Below are 13,602 nucleotides of genomic sequence, written 5' to 3' on the forward strand. Positions count from 1 at the left end.
GTCGACTTCGAAACGATGCGATAGCGTTGATAACATAGCGCCATGTTACTATCTGTCGTTGTCGTAAGCCTATACGCGCTGGCCAGATATAGCCAAGTCCCTATACCAAGATCCTCATCGGCGAAGACCGGAAGGAATACTTCATCTCCGACATGCGCATTCCTTCCAAAACCCCAAAACACGGTCTGATCACACCGGGAACTCTTTCTAGACCCCAACGGCCCGCATGGTTGGGGACAAAGGGATTTCCTGATGGGGATGTCGCTTGGATGAACGGCGTCTCTACCCAAGCGCTTGCTCCCGCTGGGTCCGCGCATCTAGTTCCAGCGGCCATCCAACCGGGAATGAGGAGTTAAAGGGATGTCCTTTCTAGTCGTAGTCTGATATGACGAATTCCCGTTATGTTGGCACCTAGGACACGGACTGGTGTCTACATCTTTGACCAGGTTCATGCGAATGATTAGACTACAAAACATGTGGTTGCCATGCTACGGTAGGCAGTAGTATTTGTGATGCTCATAGTTCATGGACTGATACACCGTCCGCTGTGGGTCCATGACAGCATCTCAATGAGACGTTCGGAAGACTTTCGAAGAGCTATTGGAGCATGGGTAGACCGAAGAACGAGTCAGACACTATCCATATACCTTGAATTGATAGTCTCAGACTTTAGCAGGGTACAGCTCATCCATTGCCCTCGTGGCGCAGAAGTCAAGAAACAGAAGTCACCCACTACATACATACAACCCATCTTCGCGCACTACACAGCCATTACTTATACACACGTCCTCATCTCTCATCCCTCTGAAGTCCTTTCCACCGTGCTCTTCCCATTCATCTCTCTCCCCCTCCCGCTCATCCCTACTGAATCTCCCCACAATCCCGACAAATCAACAACCACGGCCCCTTTGTCGCCCACACCACTTTCCCTCCGCAATCTTCACAAGGGTCTTTCAGAATCATCACGTTCCCGTTCCTGTCTTTCTCTCCTTCGTCTCGGTAGTAGATGCCTTTGTCGGTCTGGACGTACATGCTGTGATTGTGCATATTCGGAGGCGAAGGGGAGGATCGTGAAGAGCAAGGTGAGGGCGTTAAGGCACCGCTGGTTGATGGGGGTGGTGTTAGCAGTGTGGGTGAGGTGGAGGGGGAGGGTAGAGATGGGGATGTGTACCTGGATGTGGGTGTAGAAGGGGAACGAGGAGTGGGAGTTAAGGACGCGGTACCCGTGACGCTGAGTATAACTGGGTTTGTATGGGCAGAACCATATACTGAAAAGTATACCTCAAGCGGCTTGGATTTGCTTTGGGTGGACATGGTGGTGCTTTTGGAATTAATGGCGATGTCAGTCATGCTGATGATTCTGATCTCGTTGTTGGAGTTATTGGGCTTCGCAAGCATATGCTTGAGCTGGGTTGAGAAAGCCCCTCAGAGCACCACGGTGATATAGACTGTTGATACAACAGGAAGGGTCCGAGGGTCCGCTGTGTGTTGGGGCCAAACACGGTTGACAGACGATGCGGAGGAGTGAATGCGCAAAGCTAGTATCGTTTGAGAACATGTTGAGTAGCCATGCACGGATGTGTGTATGGGAGTGACAGCACTCTGTACACTTTCACCAGAGTAAGTAGTTATATCTCGAGGGGAGACTACTGGAGGTCAAGATGGCTGAGATAGAGTACCGAGGCACTATCATAGCACAGACTGGATCAGGAATGGATATCACCACTAGAGTAATTTGGCTTGATACAGAAATGTAAAGAGAAACATAAATCATTGCGAATCTACAACCAGCATAGGTACACGTTCGTTCCAGAATGCATCCTCGCGGCATACATTTCACAACATCCCTTCTAAAGCGACACAAGCTCAATATTTAACACTGCATCCCACTTCATTCATCCCGTCATGCCATTCAAGGTGGACCCAACCAGCCGCCACATTGATAACCTAGCCAGATTAGTCGTTTGTCCGCCGCGCGAATTAGTTCGGAAACTGACATTCGAGACAGTTGACGTTGTTTTCATCCGAGGTGGGCAGAGGTAAGGGGGCATCGCAGTGCCAGCAGTGGCCAAAGGAACCAGGTTCGTTGTCGGAGTCTTCTTCTTCATCTTCGTCGTCGTCGGAGACATAAGGGATGAGAAGGTCGGTTTCGGATTCCGAGGTCTGCTCGTGTTCGTATGAGGTGTTTGGTGCAGTGTTGGCGGACTGTTTGGTTGGAGGGTCGGTTTGGGCTGTCATTGGAGGTTGTGTTCGCTTGTGTATACGCGATGTTTGTTGGAGAAGACTGGAGATATGGGGGCGGCATAACGGGCTACCGAAAAGCTTATGTATGTGGGTTTCGTGATGGACTCATGTATTCACAGTGGAGGCTTCGTGAAGCTGAAAGTCCAGCGAATGGCTGCATATACACTTCACTGTCAACGTACTCACCAGTCGCGTACGTAGCGCTTCAGTCTGTTGAAGAAGCCCCATGCTGTGGTGAAGCCTAGCGTCACTTCGATTCCATGAACGAGCAGCGTCCATGAGTTGAAGACGAATAATTGAGAGTCTTCTAGGAGATTCATGCTGATGTTCTACAACGTAGTGGAGTACTCGCAGTGAAGTGCACAGTATGGGTTTACATGGTGAATGGTCATATTCTTTTTAGCAAATACCCCCGTCCAAACCTCTTCTCCCACCAGCACACACGAAGTCGATCCAACCAAACGCCGACTACCAAAGATACATACCCACATACAAGCAAACATCTACCACATCTAACGAACACCCATACAATCTACGATGAACAACTTCAACGAAAAGACAGGCAGGGCCGGCGCAAGCGCACCAGCGCAGTCATCGTCAACATATCCCAAGGCAGACAACTGTGGATTCGACCTGGCAAAATGTAAGAAGTGTGGTAAACCATTGATAGCTGCGAATCTGGGGCGCCTCGGAGAATTGCTGAACTGTAAAGTATGCGGAGCGCTTGCGCCGTTTCCATGATAAAAAGAGCAGCCAGTCAGTGGTTACTCATGGGCGAGTGTCGAGTAGTCTGTGGACGCCTGATATATGTATAACTCAATTTTCATGGCCAGAGTCATCTGAACATTGTATTCAATTATGAGTGATTCCCTTTCTTCGTGTGCTCATGAATCCCTCAGTTCCGCAACGGCGAAGTAGCCTTTACTTTCCACCACACCCCTGTCTTTGACAACAGCCGTATATTTGACTACCCACTGCGGCTCTACATCGCCCTTGAGCCCGTCTTGATTTCCTTCTCCTGCCAAAACACCGGACCCGTTCTCCCCCGAACCAAGTATTTGCCGTAGCGTGCCGCGCGGTAAGATGTTGGTGCAATCGTTATGTGTCAGAAGCTCGATCTGCTGTTGCTTCGCATACAGTATCAACGGCTTGGGTACGACACAGCAGTCCCGCACGTTGATCTGATTCACACTTGGTTTTATCTTGGTCTGTTCGAGGAACTTTGTCAAGCGCGCGACGCCGAATTCTGCGATGCCCAGTTTCGATACCAGGCCTTCTGCGTGCAGCTTCTCGAGCGATCGCCATGTTGTTACCATGGTTTCTATGTCTTCTGGTGGCGCGCCGGCGTCGGGGCAGTCGCCCGTGGTATTCTCGGTTGTGGATTGTGTTGCGGAGGGGGGCGAGGGCGGTTCGTCGTCTTCGTCGAGATCGGAATCTTCATCGTCGGCGTCGAAGGATACGCCGGGGAAACTGACGATGAGGAGGTCTATCGAGGATGTGCCCAGCTCTTTCAGTACTAGTTCTATCGCTTCTCGTGTTTGTGCGCAGCGTCTGTCGGTGGGTATGTTGGGGAGGTAGAACAGTTTGACTGTGATATCGTAGGATTCTCGCGGTTCGGTAAGGGGTGAGGGCGTGTGCGTGGGTACGTATAGGGCGGAGTCGGTCTTGCTGGTCCATGTTGTGTAGTCGGGTTTTGAGGGTGTTGGAGAGGGTTGGTGGGCAGCGAAGTTTGCGCGCAGGGAGGAGGTGAGTTCAGTGTTTGATTTTTCGAAGAAGGGTCGTCTTATCACGGAAGGACCACCGGACATGGTATTTCTGGGTTGTTAGGTAAGGCATTTGGAGAGATGGAGAGACATACGACGTAGATAGTACGAGCTTCATGATGGCGATCAGTCGTATTGCGCAATTATCACGCGAGATAGATCAGTTCTGACGAAAGAGCCTCCTATATTGTGTGGTGGTGACTCTTCGGGGGTATTCGAGATTCCGATGAAGGGTGAACGTTTGTCAGCGGGTGGGTCGTCTTAGGATAGCAGTCGCGTCGGATGTGCAGTAGCGCAAATGATTTGAATCGCAAGGCTTAAGGCAATGATTAGTAGGAATGGGCTAGAGAAGAATTGCCTGCGCGCAAATGTCTACTGTTCAGACTTCGATGGTGATAGCGGGGATATGAGGGCGCATTGGCGTCTCAAAGTCGCGGGGCTGGCCTGTGACCGCCGATCGCCGAACCTAACATCTTCCCCCATTGCGCCAGACACAAGCTACCGCCATCTTCTCCTCACACGACACCATGACGATCAAGTAAGATGCACTTCCATACACTGCCCATAAAGAAGTATAGCGCTAACAGCTCAGGTACCTCATTCTGCTGTCCCGGCAGGGCAAAGTGGTTGGTCCCTCACCCTAGAATCCAAAGTCCCTTGCTGAAGCTCGCAGCGCCTAGCCAAGTGGTTCACCACCCTCGCCCCCAAAGACAAGGCCAAGATTGTCAAAGACGTCTCGCAACTCGTCCTCGCCCGCCGCACCCGCATGTGCAACTTCCTAGAGTACAAAGGTCAGTGGGTCCGGCAGGGGTAAGAGCTTCGCTAGCTCACACTTTCTCCAGACACCAAGATCGTGTATCGCCGATATGCCTCGCTCTTCTTTATCGCCGGCTGCGACTCGACCGACAATGAGCTAATCACGCTCGAAATCGTCCACCGCTACGTCGAGCAGATGGACAAGTACTACGGCAACGTCTGCGAGCTCGACATCATCTTCAACTTCCAAAAAGCCTACTTCATCCTGGACGAGCTACTACTTGCCGGTGAGATGCAAGAGAGCAGCAAAAAGAACGTGCTCCGGTGTATAGGACAGCAAGACAGCCTCGAAGATATGGAGGTGAGTGAGGTGTGATGACTTTCGGGTCTGTTTCGCCGCACGCACCCATAGCGCCAGCTGGCTGACACGCCCTGTCGTCAGGCTGAGGACGATATCGTTACCAAGATTATGTAAAAGTGTACGGAACGCACTGTCGCACCTCACCTTCTGGCCCTCCGTCATCGCCGTCCCAAGAGTCCCCACTGACCGCGCCTGATGGCTTCCAGAACGCGGATGAATTCAAAGGCCGACTTCGAGAGAGCGGCATCTTGTAGATCCGATCCGACATCCGCATACGAACACACATTGTACGGCGTTATTGGGGTTTGGGGTAGGGCTACGGCACGCAGTCGACTGTCACAACATGGCTCATGCTAAACATCTTTCCAAGGGCAGGCGTCAAGAGCGAAACGATATCACACGGCGCAGGGGTTGGATCATCTGGAGAACGCACTACCTGCCATCCTGCCTTGTAGAGCGGATGGCGGTAGCTGTACTCTATCTACTACAATTCATACACCTCGGACTGGCGGGCTTGCTCGACACAGCTAGGTTTGGCACAAGAGGTTCAAGGGCTCGAACGTGATCACACATCATGATATCGAGACTTCACCCTGATAGACTTGACAACTCTCTCTCCCTTTTTTCTTTTTCCTTATGCTGGTACACTTACCTTATTCATCTAGCTACAGGTCTCCACACCGCCGAGACACTGCGCACCTGCACTTCGTGACAGCAATTGGTTCGGATCAGCGTTTGGTCCTTCATCCAGAACCTTGACATGCATTCATCAAATGATACGTTGCCGAATTCACGTGGATTCATCTCCAGGCATCTTCTATCCTTCACGTGCTCGACCATCAGATGACATGCCCCGCGTACCAGACACACTCGGCATGGCCGCATACAACTAACATCAACACTCAACACCAGTCGCCGACCCATCCACTCTTATCGGCAGCTGTTGTTGGTTGAGAGGCAGGTTGCGCATCGACCAATCAGGAAGGACAACCCGACACACATGCCGCTGTTAGCTCGGCGACACCGCCAAGCTGACCTTCTCCGCAATCGCGACCACGTCGTTACAGCGACACCGACATCTCACACCACTACCACGCCCAAGCCATACATATGTCCACTGCCTGCTAGACGATCGTCTGGCCGAACGACAGTACCCTCTCCTCTCCGCAGCCAGCCTAGAGTCGTGTTTACTTGTTGTATCGGTTCGCGCAGGCTACCCCCTCCCGACCACCGCCACACCCACGCCCAGCAGCCACGGCGCGCTGAATCATACCGTATCTCGAAGATTTCGGATCATACGCGATATATTCTATAATAGGCACTCAGCCCAAGCGAGTCCACATCAAGCGCAATGAAGGTAAGTGCTCGATGCGATAAGGCCAGAGTGACGACATAGCTGACCCGGTGGCACCGTAGTACCTCGATTTGTGCGCCCTCCACGAGGTCAACCTCGCCCTCAACTTCGATACACAAGACACAGCAATCATCGGCGGATGCGATCTCTGGACGATTAAAGCAGCGGGAAGCGACAAGAAGCTGTACAAGCGCATCGAGAGGACGCTCGAGGAGCGGCACAAGGACCTGCTATCAGCGGTCGCGGGGCTGTCCGAGCAGTCTGCGGCTCAGTTCGCAGACCAACTCGACATCTCCCGAGACACGCCGTTCGGATCCTTCAGCGAAGCAGCAAACCGTCACACCTTCGCATACCTCATCGCGACGCTCAATGCCACACACATCGATTACGACTTCGCGAACACGCTGAACCCTGATGAGTTCCGTCGCGAGACCATCCACAGCTTCATGCACAAGATCGACACTACAATGTACTATCTGCGCCCACAGGTGTACTCCGCCGGACTACCAGCAGGCGCAGTCACACCGCTTGGGTCGCCGATATGGAGTCCGCGAAGTTGGCACCTGCTCGATACGGAGATGGACATGTCGAGCTGTGAATACTATGCATGGGAGCCGTCAGATGACCCCTTTGCTGATGACGGTGCGATCTGGAGTCACCACTTCTTCCTGTACAACAAGGAGCGGAAGCGAGTCGCATACTTCTATCTCCGTGGGATATCGGCTTTGTCGAACTCACCAAGTGTTGCCATGTCGCTCATGTCGAAATTCAAAGCATCAAAATACGAGTCCAGTGCGAATGCGGGCAGTAGGAAGCGCGCGGAATACTGGCTCGGCGATCGTGCTAGGAAGGGACTTGAGGCATATGGAGACAGTGATGAGCTCGACAACATGGTCATCGATCACCCCGGAGATGTCGTCGATGCAGAACAACAGCGGTACCTGCCAGCCAGAGACATGAGCATGGATGCCGAGTACTACGAGAGCGATGACGACAGCGATGTTGAGTCACTGGTAGACCGAGAGAGGGCCGTGAGTAAGATACGGACGATGAGCGAGGGCATCATTGAGAGGATGGAGCTTTGAGCTCTCTGCATCTTCTTCGCACGCCGTCCTTGCTAACAGCCCCCAAGTCTAGGTCTGCCACTTGATGGCACTCAACATGCCAGGCGGCTGATTACGAACTAATTTTCTTTACTTGTTTTGCATGCGGCATTTGAGGCGTTCTGTGGACTTTGCTACCTGTTTTTACAGTTGTCTGGCATCTCTTCACCGGCTCGTGAGAAGACGACCCTGACTGACACAAGGCGTTACGGTCGGTGGGAGCGACGCGTTCTAACGTCCTTGTTGCATATCGTCTGAGCCTTGAGATACCCCTGTTTGTTTGTTCTTGTGTTTATCGAGCGTTTTCGTCTGCTTCTGTATGCGTAGTCGATAGATCGGGTGGTGATGAGCGGATGAGAGATGTGTTACGTGAGACGTGTGAGAAATCGAGGATATATTGTACATTCCGTTGCTTTATAATTGTGTGCTGTTACTGATCGAAAATCTAATCCTCCCAAGCCATAAAAAAGAGTGTCCATTTTTCCTCTTCCGACAGGAACGCAGTCCGTCTCCACGCAAACATCTAGTATATCTTGCCCTTCCTTCCTTCCTACGAAAGTCTCAAGATCCATCAGACGTCGCCCCACCACCCCAAGCACACTGAAAGTAACAATCCATCTGCCTCTTAGACTCCTGAGCCGTACCACTATCAAACTCATTACACAACGGCCCAGCCCTCGGGTCCCAGCCCCCAACCTTACAATACGTCGGCGCACTCTCATCGTTATCCTTGTTCGTCGCCCATGACTGGCCGCCCAGCGTGAATTGGATGTAATCCTTCTGGTTCTCTGGCGTGACTTCGAGGGTGTTTTCTAGCTTGCTCTTCATCATGAGTGGGTTTCCGGCACCGGCGACGGTCCTGTCGACGTAGCCGATTTGGGCGCCGGAAACGTCCCACATTGTTATTTCGACGCTGAGGTTTTCGTCGTGAGAGTCGCAGGTTTCGTATTCGTTGACGTGGATGTGGCATTGGCCTGGTTGGTCGGCGTAGGGGGCTACGGGTTCGGGGGTTGGTGTGGGTGTGGGTGTGGGGGTCGGTGTAGGAGTTTGCTCCGGTCGTTTAACACCAGGGTCGGTGAAGTCTTTGTCTGGACATTTGTCGGACCAGTATTGCTCCTGGAAGTATTCTCTTAGTTTGTGCTGTATACATAAATGAATGTCGAAAACTTACTGCGCCGTTGAACGCGTAGCTCTGAGCATTGTTGAGCTTTTCGTCATCATCAAGGTTGAAGCAATTGACAGAAGTTATGGCGTTATCAATGATACCACCGATCCTGTCGTCTGCCACAAAGTCGTAGTGCGTGAACTCGTGTAGCATGACAAAAGACAGCGTCCTCGCCGTGTTGTCGATGTAGTCTCGCTTGAAATCCGCACATTCGGTCTCCGAATTTTGCTTGAGGGCAATTGCTTTGGGACACAGGTGGAAGTGTCCATCCGTGGGAGTTGTGTACGCGAACCAACCGTCTTTCTCACAATGGTCGCCGAAGTCAGAACGCTCAAGGACCATTTTCTTAATGGTTTCTGTAGCCGAGTCTGCTGTGGTGTCGTACATGTTTGCCATGGTCTTTTGAATGGCTTCTGTGTCGTCCGCGTCTTGCTTGCCGAAGAAACGTTTGAAGTGCACGTTGTCGGGAGCGCCTCCGGCAGCCGTAATGCCTGCTTTGGCTAAGTCTGCCTAAATTGTCGAAGAGTTCTCAGCCATGCGCTCATTGTGAAATAGAGAAAAGTTGAAAAAGCAAACGGAGATCGCTCTTCGTATGACAAATTACGTACCCATTGCTTGAACGCTTCGTGTATCTTTTGCCCGTCTTTCTTTTGATCTTCATCGTTGGCGTCCCAGCCAAGCCACTGAAATTCGTTGGGGAGTGCATCGCCGTAGGGGTAGGACACAGGATCTGCCCGCTTCACAGCGTGGAACTTTCTACGAAAGGTCAGTTTTGCATGATCGACAGATATGAAAGAGGTGTGACTGACCCATTGATGGGCTTAGCGGAGGTAAGTCCATTGATTGAGAGTGCTATGGCAAGGATGCTCAGATTGCGGTACATTTTCGTGATGTCAGGATGTATTTAAGCTGGGTAGAAGTTGGTCTGCGGTACGATCAAGAGTCCAGTGTCCAGAATGCCAGTGCTTTATACACATCCATTGGGGCTGTTTCGACTCCGTCAGATGGCGTACATCAACAACATACAAACTCCATAGAGACCAGAGTACGCCTGAATCCACGGAATAACACTGCCTTGCCTCAGAACTTTGGGGCCCCCTTGGGCCCTCGGAGTTTCCGAACATGTAGAAGGATCTCGAGAGTGTCTTGAACGACTTCTCTCAAAACATGGGAATGACGATTGTTCGAGACATTTGCCGTGGGACTGGACAAGATGATCGACCGAGACGAAGGAACAGAGAGGATACAACGTCATGTCAATCTGCCTGATGCCTCTCTTGGGGCCGAGTGGCTATGACTTGGAATCCGCACAGATCGTCTTCGAACTTGACCCCGCAGCAGTTGCCCGGCATCTAGGTACAAAAAACCATCATTGTTTCAGTTCGATCGTGATAGAACATGGTGTCCAAGGCAGAATCAAGGAATCATCGCCCCCATTGTACAACACGGTGGTTTTGTTCTGGGGCGGCTTACTTTCTACATCACCATGTAGCCTTAGTAATCGGTCCAACGAACTCTTCAGAAAACAGGCGGCCCGGATCCTTTGACTACGTACAGCCATGATTACGGTATGGCGCGTAGAGACCTCGGGAGGTGATACTCCACGATGGCTATGTCGTCACTTCGCCCCGTAAGCATCCCCATTTCGCCTTGCGCCCTCGTAAATGTTTCATTGGGGGGCGGAATGGAAAGAATTACTGCGCATGTTCAATGCGACGAACGAGAACAAGGTCTGGGGCGTTTTGGTGACACCCGACCAGAGACTAGCGCCGTTGACGTCACATCACCATGGGTGCCTGGGTAGGCAAAACCACCGACACATCGTTCCTTATATTCGTCGCGACTGCATCAAAAAACCGAGGAAGTTGATAGCAGAGATCTGGTAACGCGATTATCGTTATGGCTCCTTCGATATCTTTCACTCTCTACACCAGTGCATTCTGTTACATTGACTGCAGCGATACGTTCGACATCACCCTTGTACGCAATGTCGACTACCACTCTAAATTCACCATCGACACCAAAAACACCATCTTTGATCCCGAGGCGGCCTTTGCAAAAGGCCTGTTCGAGATTGTCGACGCAGAGGCTGGTGAAAGTGCGGACTACGCGCCTTCCAAGACTGCTACTCAAGACATTAAACGACGACTTCTTGTACTAGACCCCGAAAAGCTCGACAGCTATACCATGTGGTCGACTCGTCCAGGCACTACAGTTTCGAATCCCATGCCTTATACGCTCGACCCATCATCGCTCGTAGCGGGGAAATCGTATACCATCCGTCTCCGATCTCACGATATCACGACATGGTACGCTGGTGAGCATCATGACCCATCCATTTTACCCGAGCCGGAGAAGGAAACTATACCGCGAACATCTCCGCCGCTACCAAGCTACACCTTCAAAGCCCTTGCGACTGTGCCAAAGCCTCCGCCTATTCGACCGACTATTCTTACTTCAACCGACACGATATCCGTCTCAGGCAATCCACCATGCACCATCACACTCGCATGGCGTCTAGACACTTCACGCTCCGACATCGCCAACACAAAAGGCATCGCCGTCCTACGCTCCATCCCCCACGGCCGCAACAAAGCCAGCGTCGAACTCCGGGACCTCAAAACCGGAAAGAAGCGCGGCCCAATGAAAGGTTACAGTCCGCCAGACGCAGATGTAGAGGGCGAAACAGACCCTTTCCCACCCAACGAGACCGAACTTCTCGTTTTCGAGAACAGCGAGAGTGTGCATGAGAGAAGCTACACCTTAATTTCTGATCCTAAAGAAGCGGGGATTTGGGGCTCGGATACTAGGTTGTTGAAGGTGGAAGAGGAGTATGGGAGGTATGGGGTTGGCGTGCTTAAAGGGGATTGGGCTTGGGTGAGCAGGGAGGAGGTTGGGGAGGGGGTCTGGGGGGATCGAGAGAGGTTGAGGGGGGAGTTGGGGAAGGTGCCGATGAGGAAGTGGAGGACGGATGAGGTTAAGGTTGTGGGGGTTGTTGAGTAAATGGATGATGGGCGATGAGCGGTGGGCTGTCGCGTTCGAGGTAAATGATTTTCAAAAGGTCAGCGGTTGTTGGTATGTATGTTCATAGTATAGATGATGAATTATTACATGTATTGGGAGACCGTGCCAAAGAGGTAGCCTTGAAAAATTATGAGACGGGCCTTCGACACTATCCGCAGCTAACCGATCCTTCTGACTCCATGAGAGCCACTATAGCCGTTCTTTGGTGCTCAGGGAGAAAGAACACATGACCAAGTCTAGCGCAATTTTAGGAAGCTTGAGAATAAAGGAGACTTGGTCTGGATAACGACGTTGACGTTCGATTCGTATTCTTTTATACTCCTCAAACACTTCGGGCAAGCGTCGGACCGTGAGACATACACATGACGCACCGTGACGGAGTTTACATCGCCGGCCTAGAAGGCGATGTTGACGACTGGAGCAGTGGCATACAGTTGCTTCCGACATAGAATGGTTTCGACGATAATTTTGGAGAAAAGAGCGGGGATTTGATCATCCTCGTGGCGGAGTTCAGTACTCTCATTCGGAGTATGTTTTGTCTTTTCAGTGGTTTAGACCAAGCAACAACATGTCCTTGGAAAGTACAGTTCTCGACTCGAGCTTCAGAAGCAGACATTGAAAAGGCAAATGAACTTTTAATTTCGACGCCACACCCATAGAAGAGCTCATCTGCTGTTTTTGTGGGTATGATAAAGTAAGTGAGGATAAAGAAACATCCAGCTTCCGGGATGACATTTTATACAGCAGCCAGCAAGCCTCGGTGCTCATGTGGGCATGAGTTAATGTTTTGAAGAATTCCGACTTCGCCGACTCAGCAGAAACCAGTCATTTGCTGAGAGTATAGAGGCTTCGGCAGGTCCACAACATCACAGAACACCATGGTGTTATCTGGTGCAGCGGAAAGACATATGAGATTTCGTTCGACTTTTCGGGTGGAATTGGCAAGACAGGTACGCTTTTCGTATTGGCAAGTTGTGGAATCTCGGAAGAGCCAGAACATGGCCACTTCCGACCTGGTTTTAGAAAACAGAGCTCAAAGTTCTTGTTTTTCGATGGCCAGAAGTTGGATACAGGTGGATGGGGGTGAGAGCTCGCAGTCCTTGGATTTTATAGACGAGAGAGTACCGAGTGCTGGAATGGACATGCTTTTAAGCGAGCGGTGATTTGAGTCTTTCCGACAAAGCAAGTCATAAGTATTGATTAATTCGTTTTTAGTAAATGGTGGTAGAAAGTGTGTAATAAAAGGTATAGAGAGAGTAGATCGTGGACGTCTCAAATACCCCATTGTCTAATAGCGGCGCAACGGCGGAGACGCATGCGCGCAGGTTGTGTTCATTTCGTGTGCAACACATAGTGTTTGATGGAAAGACTTTTGTAGCTACTTGCAAAGACGAATAGAGACATGACTCAGGTAATCGTGGTTTTTCGGAAGAGGGAAAAGTAGAGTCGATGGTTTAATGTAGCGACGTGTGGAAACATGGTTGCAGTGATGACGAAATTGAGTAAGTCGCAACGGAAGACGGAACAGAACATAACGTTCATCGCTTTTTGATTTCAGTGCCAAAAGCCCCAGAGCCATATGTATACTAGGGGAGGATTTTGAGAGCAGAGAAGCAGTCATGTACAGATTCAAATGTATTTTTGTTTCAAAGCGGATGAAGTGTCGGAGAAGAAGTAGAGGACCACCGCGCTGATATAGTAGATCCGAGCCTCCAAGCCAGGAAAACCATCAAACATTAGGGAGAGTATTTTGCAGGCAGCGCGCCACACATCCAAAACAATAGTCGGCAATTCTGCGACATGAAGTATCTGCACTCGGCTTTTAGTGATGC

At 51.1% G+C, this 13,602-nt stretch overlaps 5 protein-coding genes across 5 annotated transcripts; 2 read left to right on the plus strand and 3 right to left on the minus strand.

The window, feature by feature from the left end:
* Positions 1–1,980: 1,980 nt before the first annotated feature.
* Positions 1,981–2,564, minus strand: J4E79_005689 (uncharacterized protein; the record flags this gene model as incomplete). Its single annotated transcript, XM_049354567.1, has 2 exons — positions 1,981–2,205; positions 2,442–2,564. The coding sequence occupies 2 exons, from the start codon at positions 2,562–2,564 to the stop codon at positions 1,981–1,983; spliced, it is 348 nt and encodes a 115-aa protein (XP_049210690.1).
* A 564-nt stretch (positions 2,565–3,128) lies between these two features.
* J4E79_005690 (uncharacterized protein) lies at positions 3,129–4,125 on the minus strand (the record flags this gene model as incomplete). The annotated part of the gene is made up of 2 exons (XM_049354568.1): positions 3,129–4,059; positions 4,103–4,125. The coding sequence occupies 2 exons, from the start codon at positions 4,123–4,125 to the stop codon at positions 3,129–3,131; spliced, it is 954 nt and encodes a 317-aa protein (XP_049210691.1).
* A 409-nt stretch (positions 4,126–4,534) lies between these two features.
* On the plus strand, positions 4,535–7,563 carry J4E79_005691 (uncharacterized protein; the record flags this gene model as incomplete). The annotated part of the gene is made up of 5 exons (XM_049354569.1): positions 4,535–4,545; positions 4,600–4,633; positions 4,681–4,798; positions 4,850–5,124; positions 6,541–7,563. 5 exons carry the CDS (start codon positions 4,535–4,537, stop codon positions 7,561–7,563), a joined length of 1,461 nt encoding a protein of 486 aa, XP_049210692.1.
* A 643-nt stretch (positions 7,564–8,206) lies between these two features.
* J4E79_005692 (uncharacterized protein) lies at positions 8,207–9,629 on the minus strand (the record flags this gene model as incomplete). The annotated part of the gene is made up of 5 exons (XM_049354570.1): positions 8,207–8,227; positions 8,278–8,697; positions 8,753–9,256; positions 9,355–9,502; positions 9,556–9,629. 5 exons carry the CDS (start codon positions 9,627–9,629, stop codon positions 8,207–8,209), a joined length of 1,167 nt encoding a protein of 388 aa, XP_049210693.1.
* Positions 9,630–10,645: 1,016 nt separating this feature from the next.
* On the plus strand, positions 10,646–11,749 carry J4E79_005693 (uncharacterized protein; the record flags this gene model as incomplete). Its single annotated transcript, XM_049354571.1, has 1 exon — positions 10,646–11,749. One exon carries the CDS (start codon positions 10,646–10,648, stop codon positions 11,747–11,749), a length of 1,104 nt encoding a protein of 367 aa, XP_049210694.1.
* Positions 11,750–13,602: the final 1,853 nt, after the last annotated feature.

This window comes from Alternaria viburni (genome assembly GCF_023758015.1).
Source record: "Alternaria viburni strain BMP 2772 chromosome Unknown scaffold_11, whole genome shotgun sequence".
NCBI lineage: Eukaryota > Fungi > Ascomycota > Dothideomycetes > Pleosporales > Pleosporaceae > Alternaria > Alternaria viburni.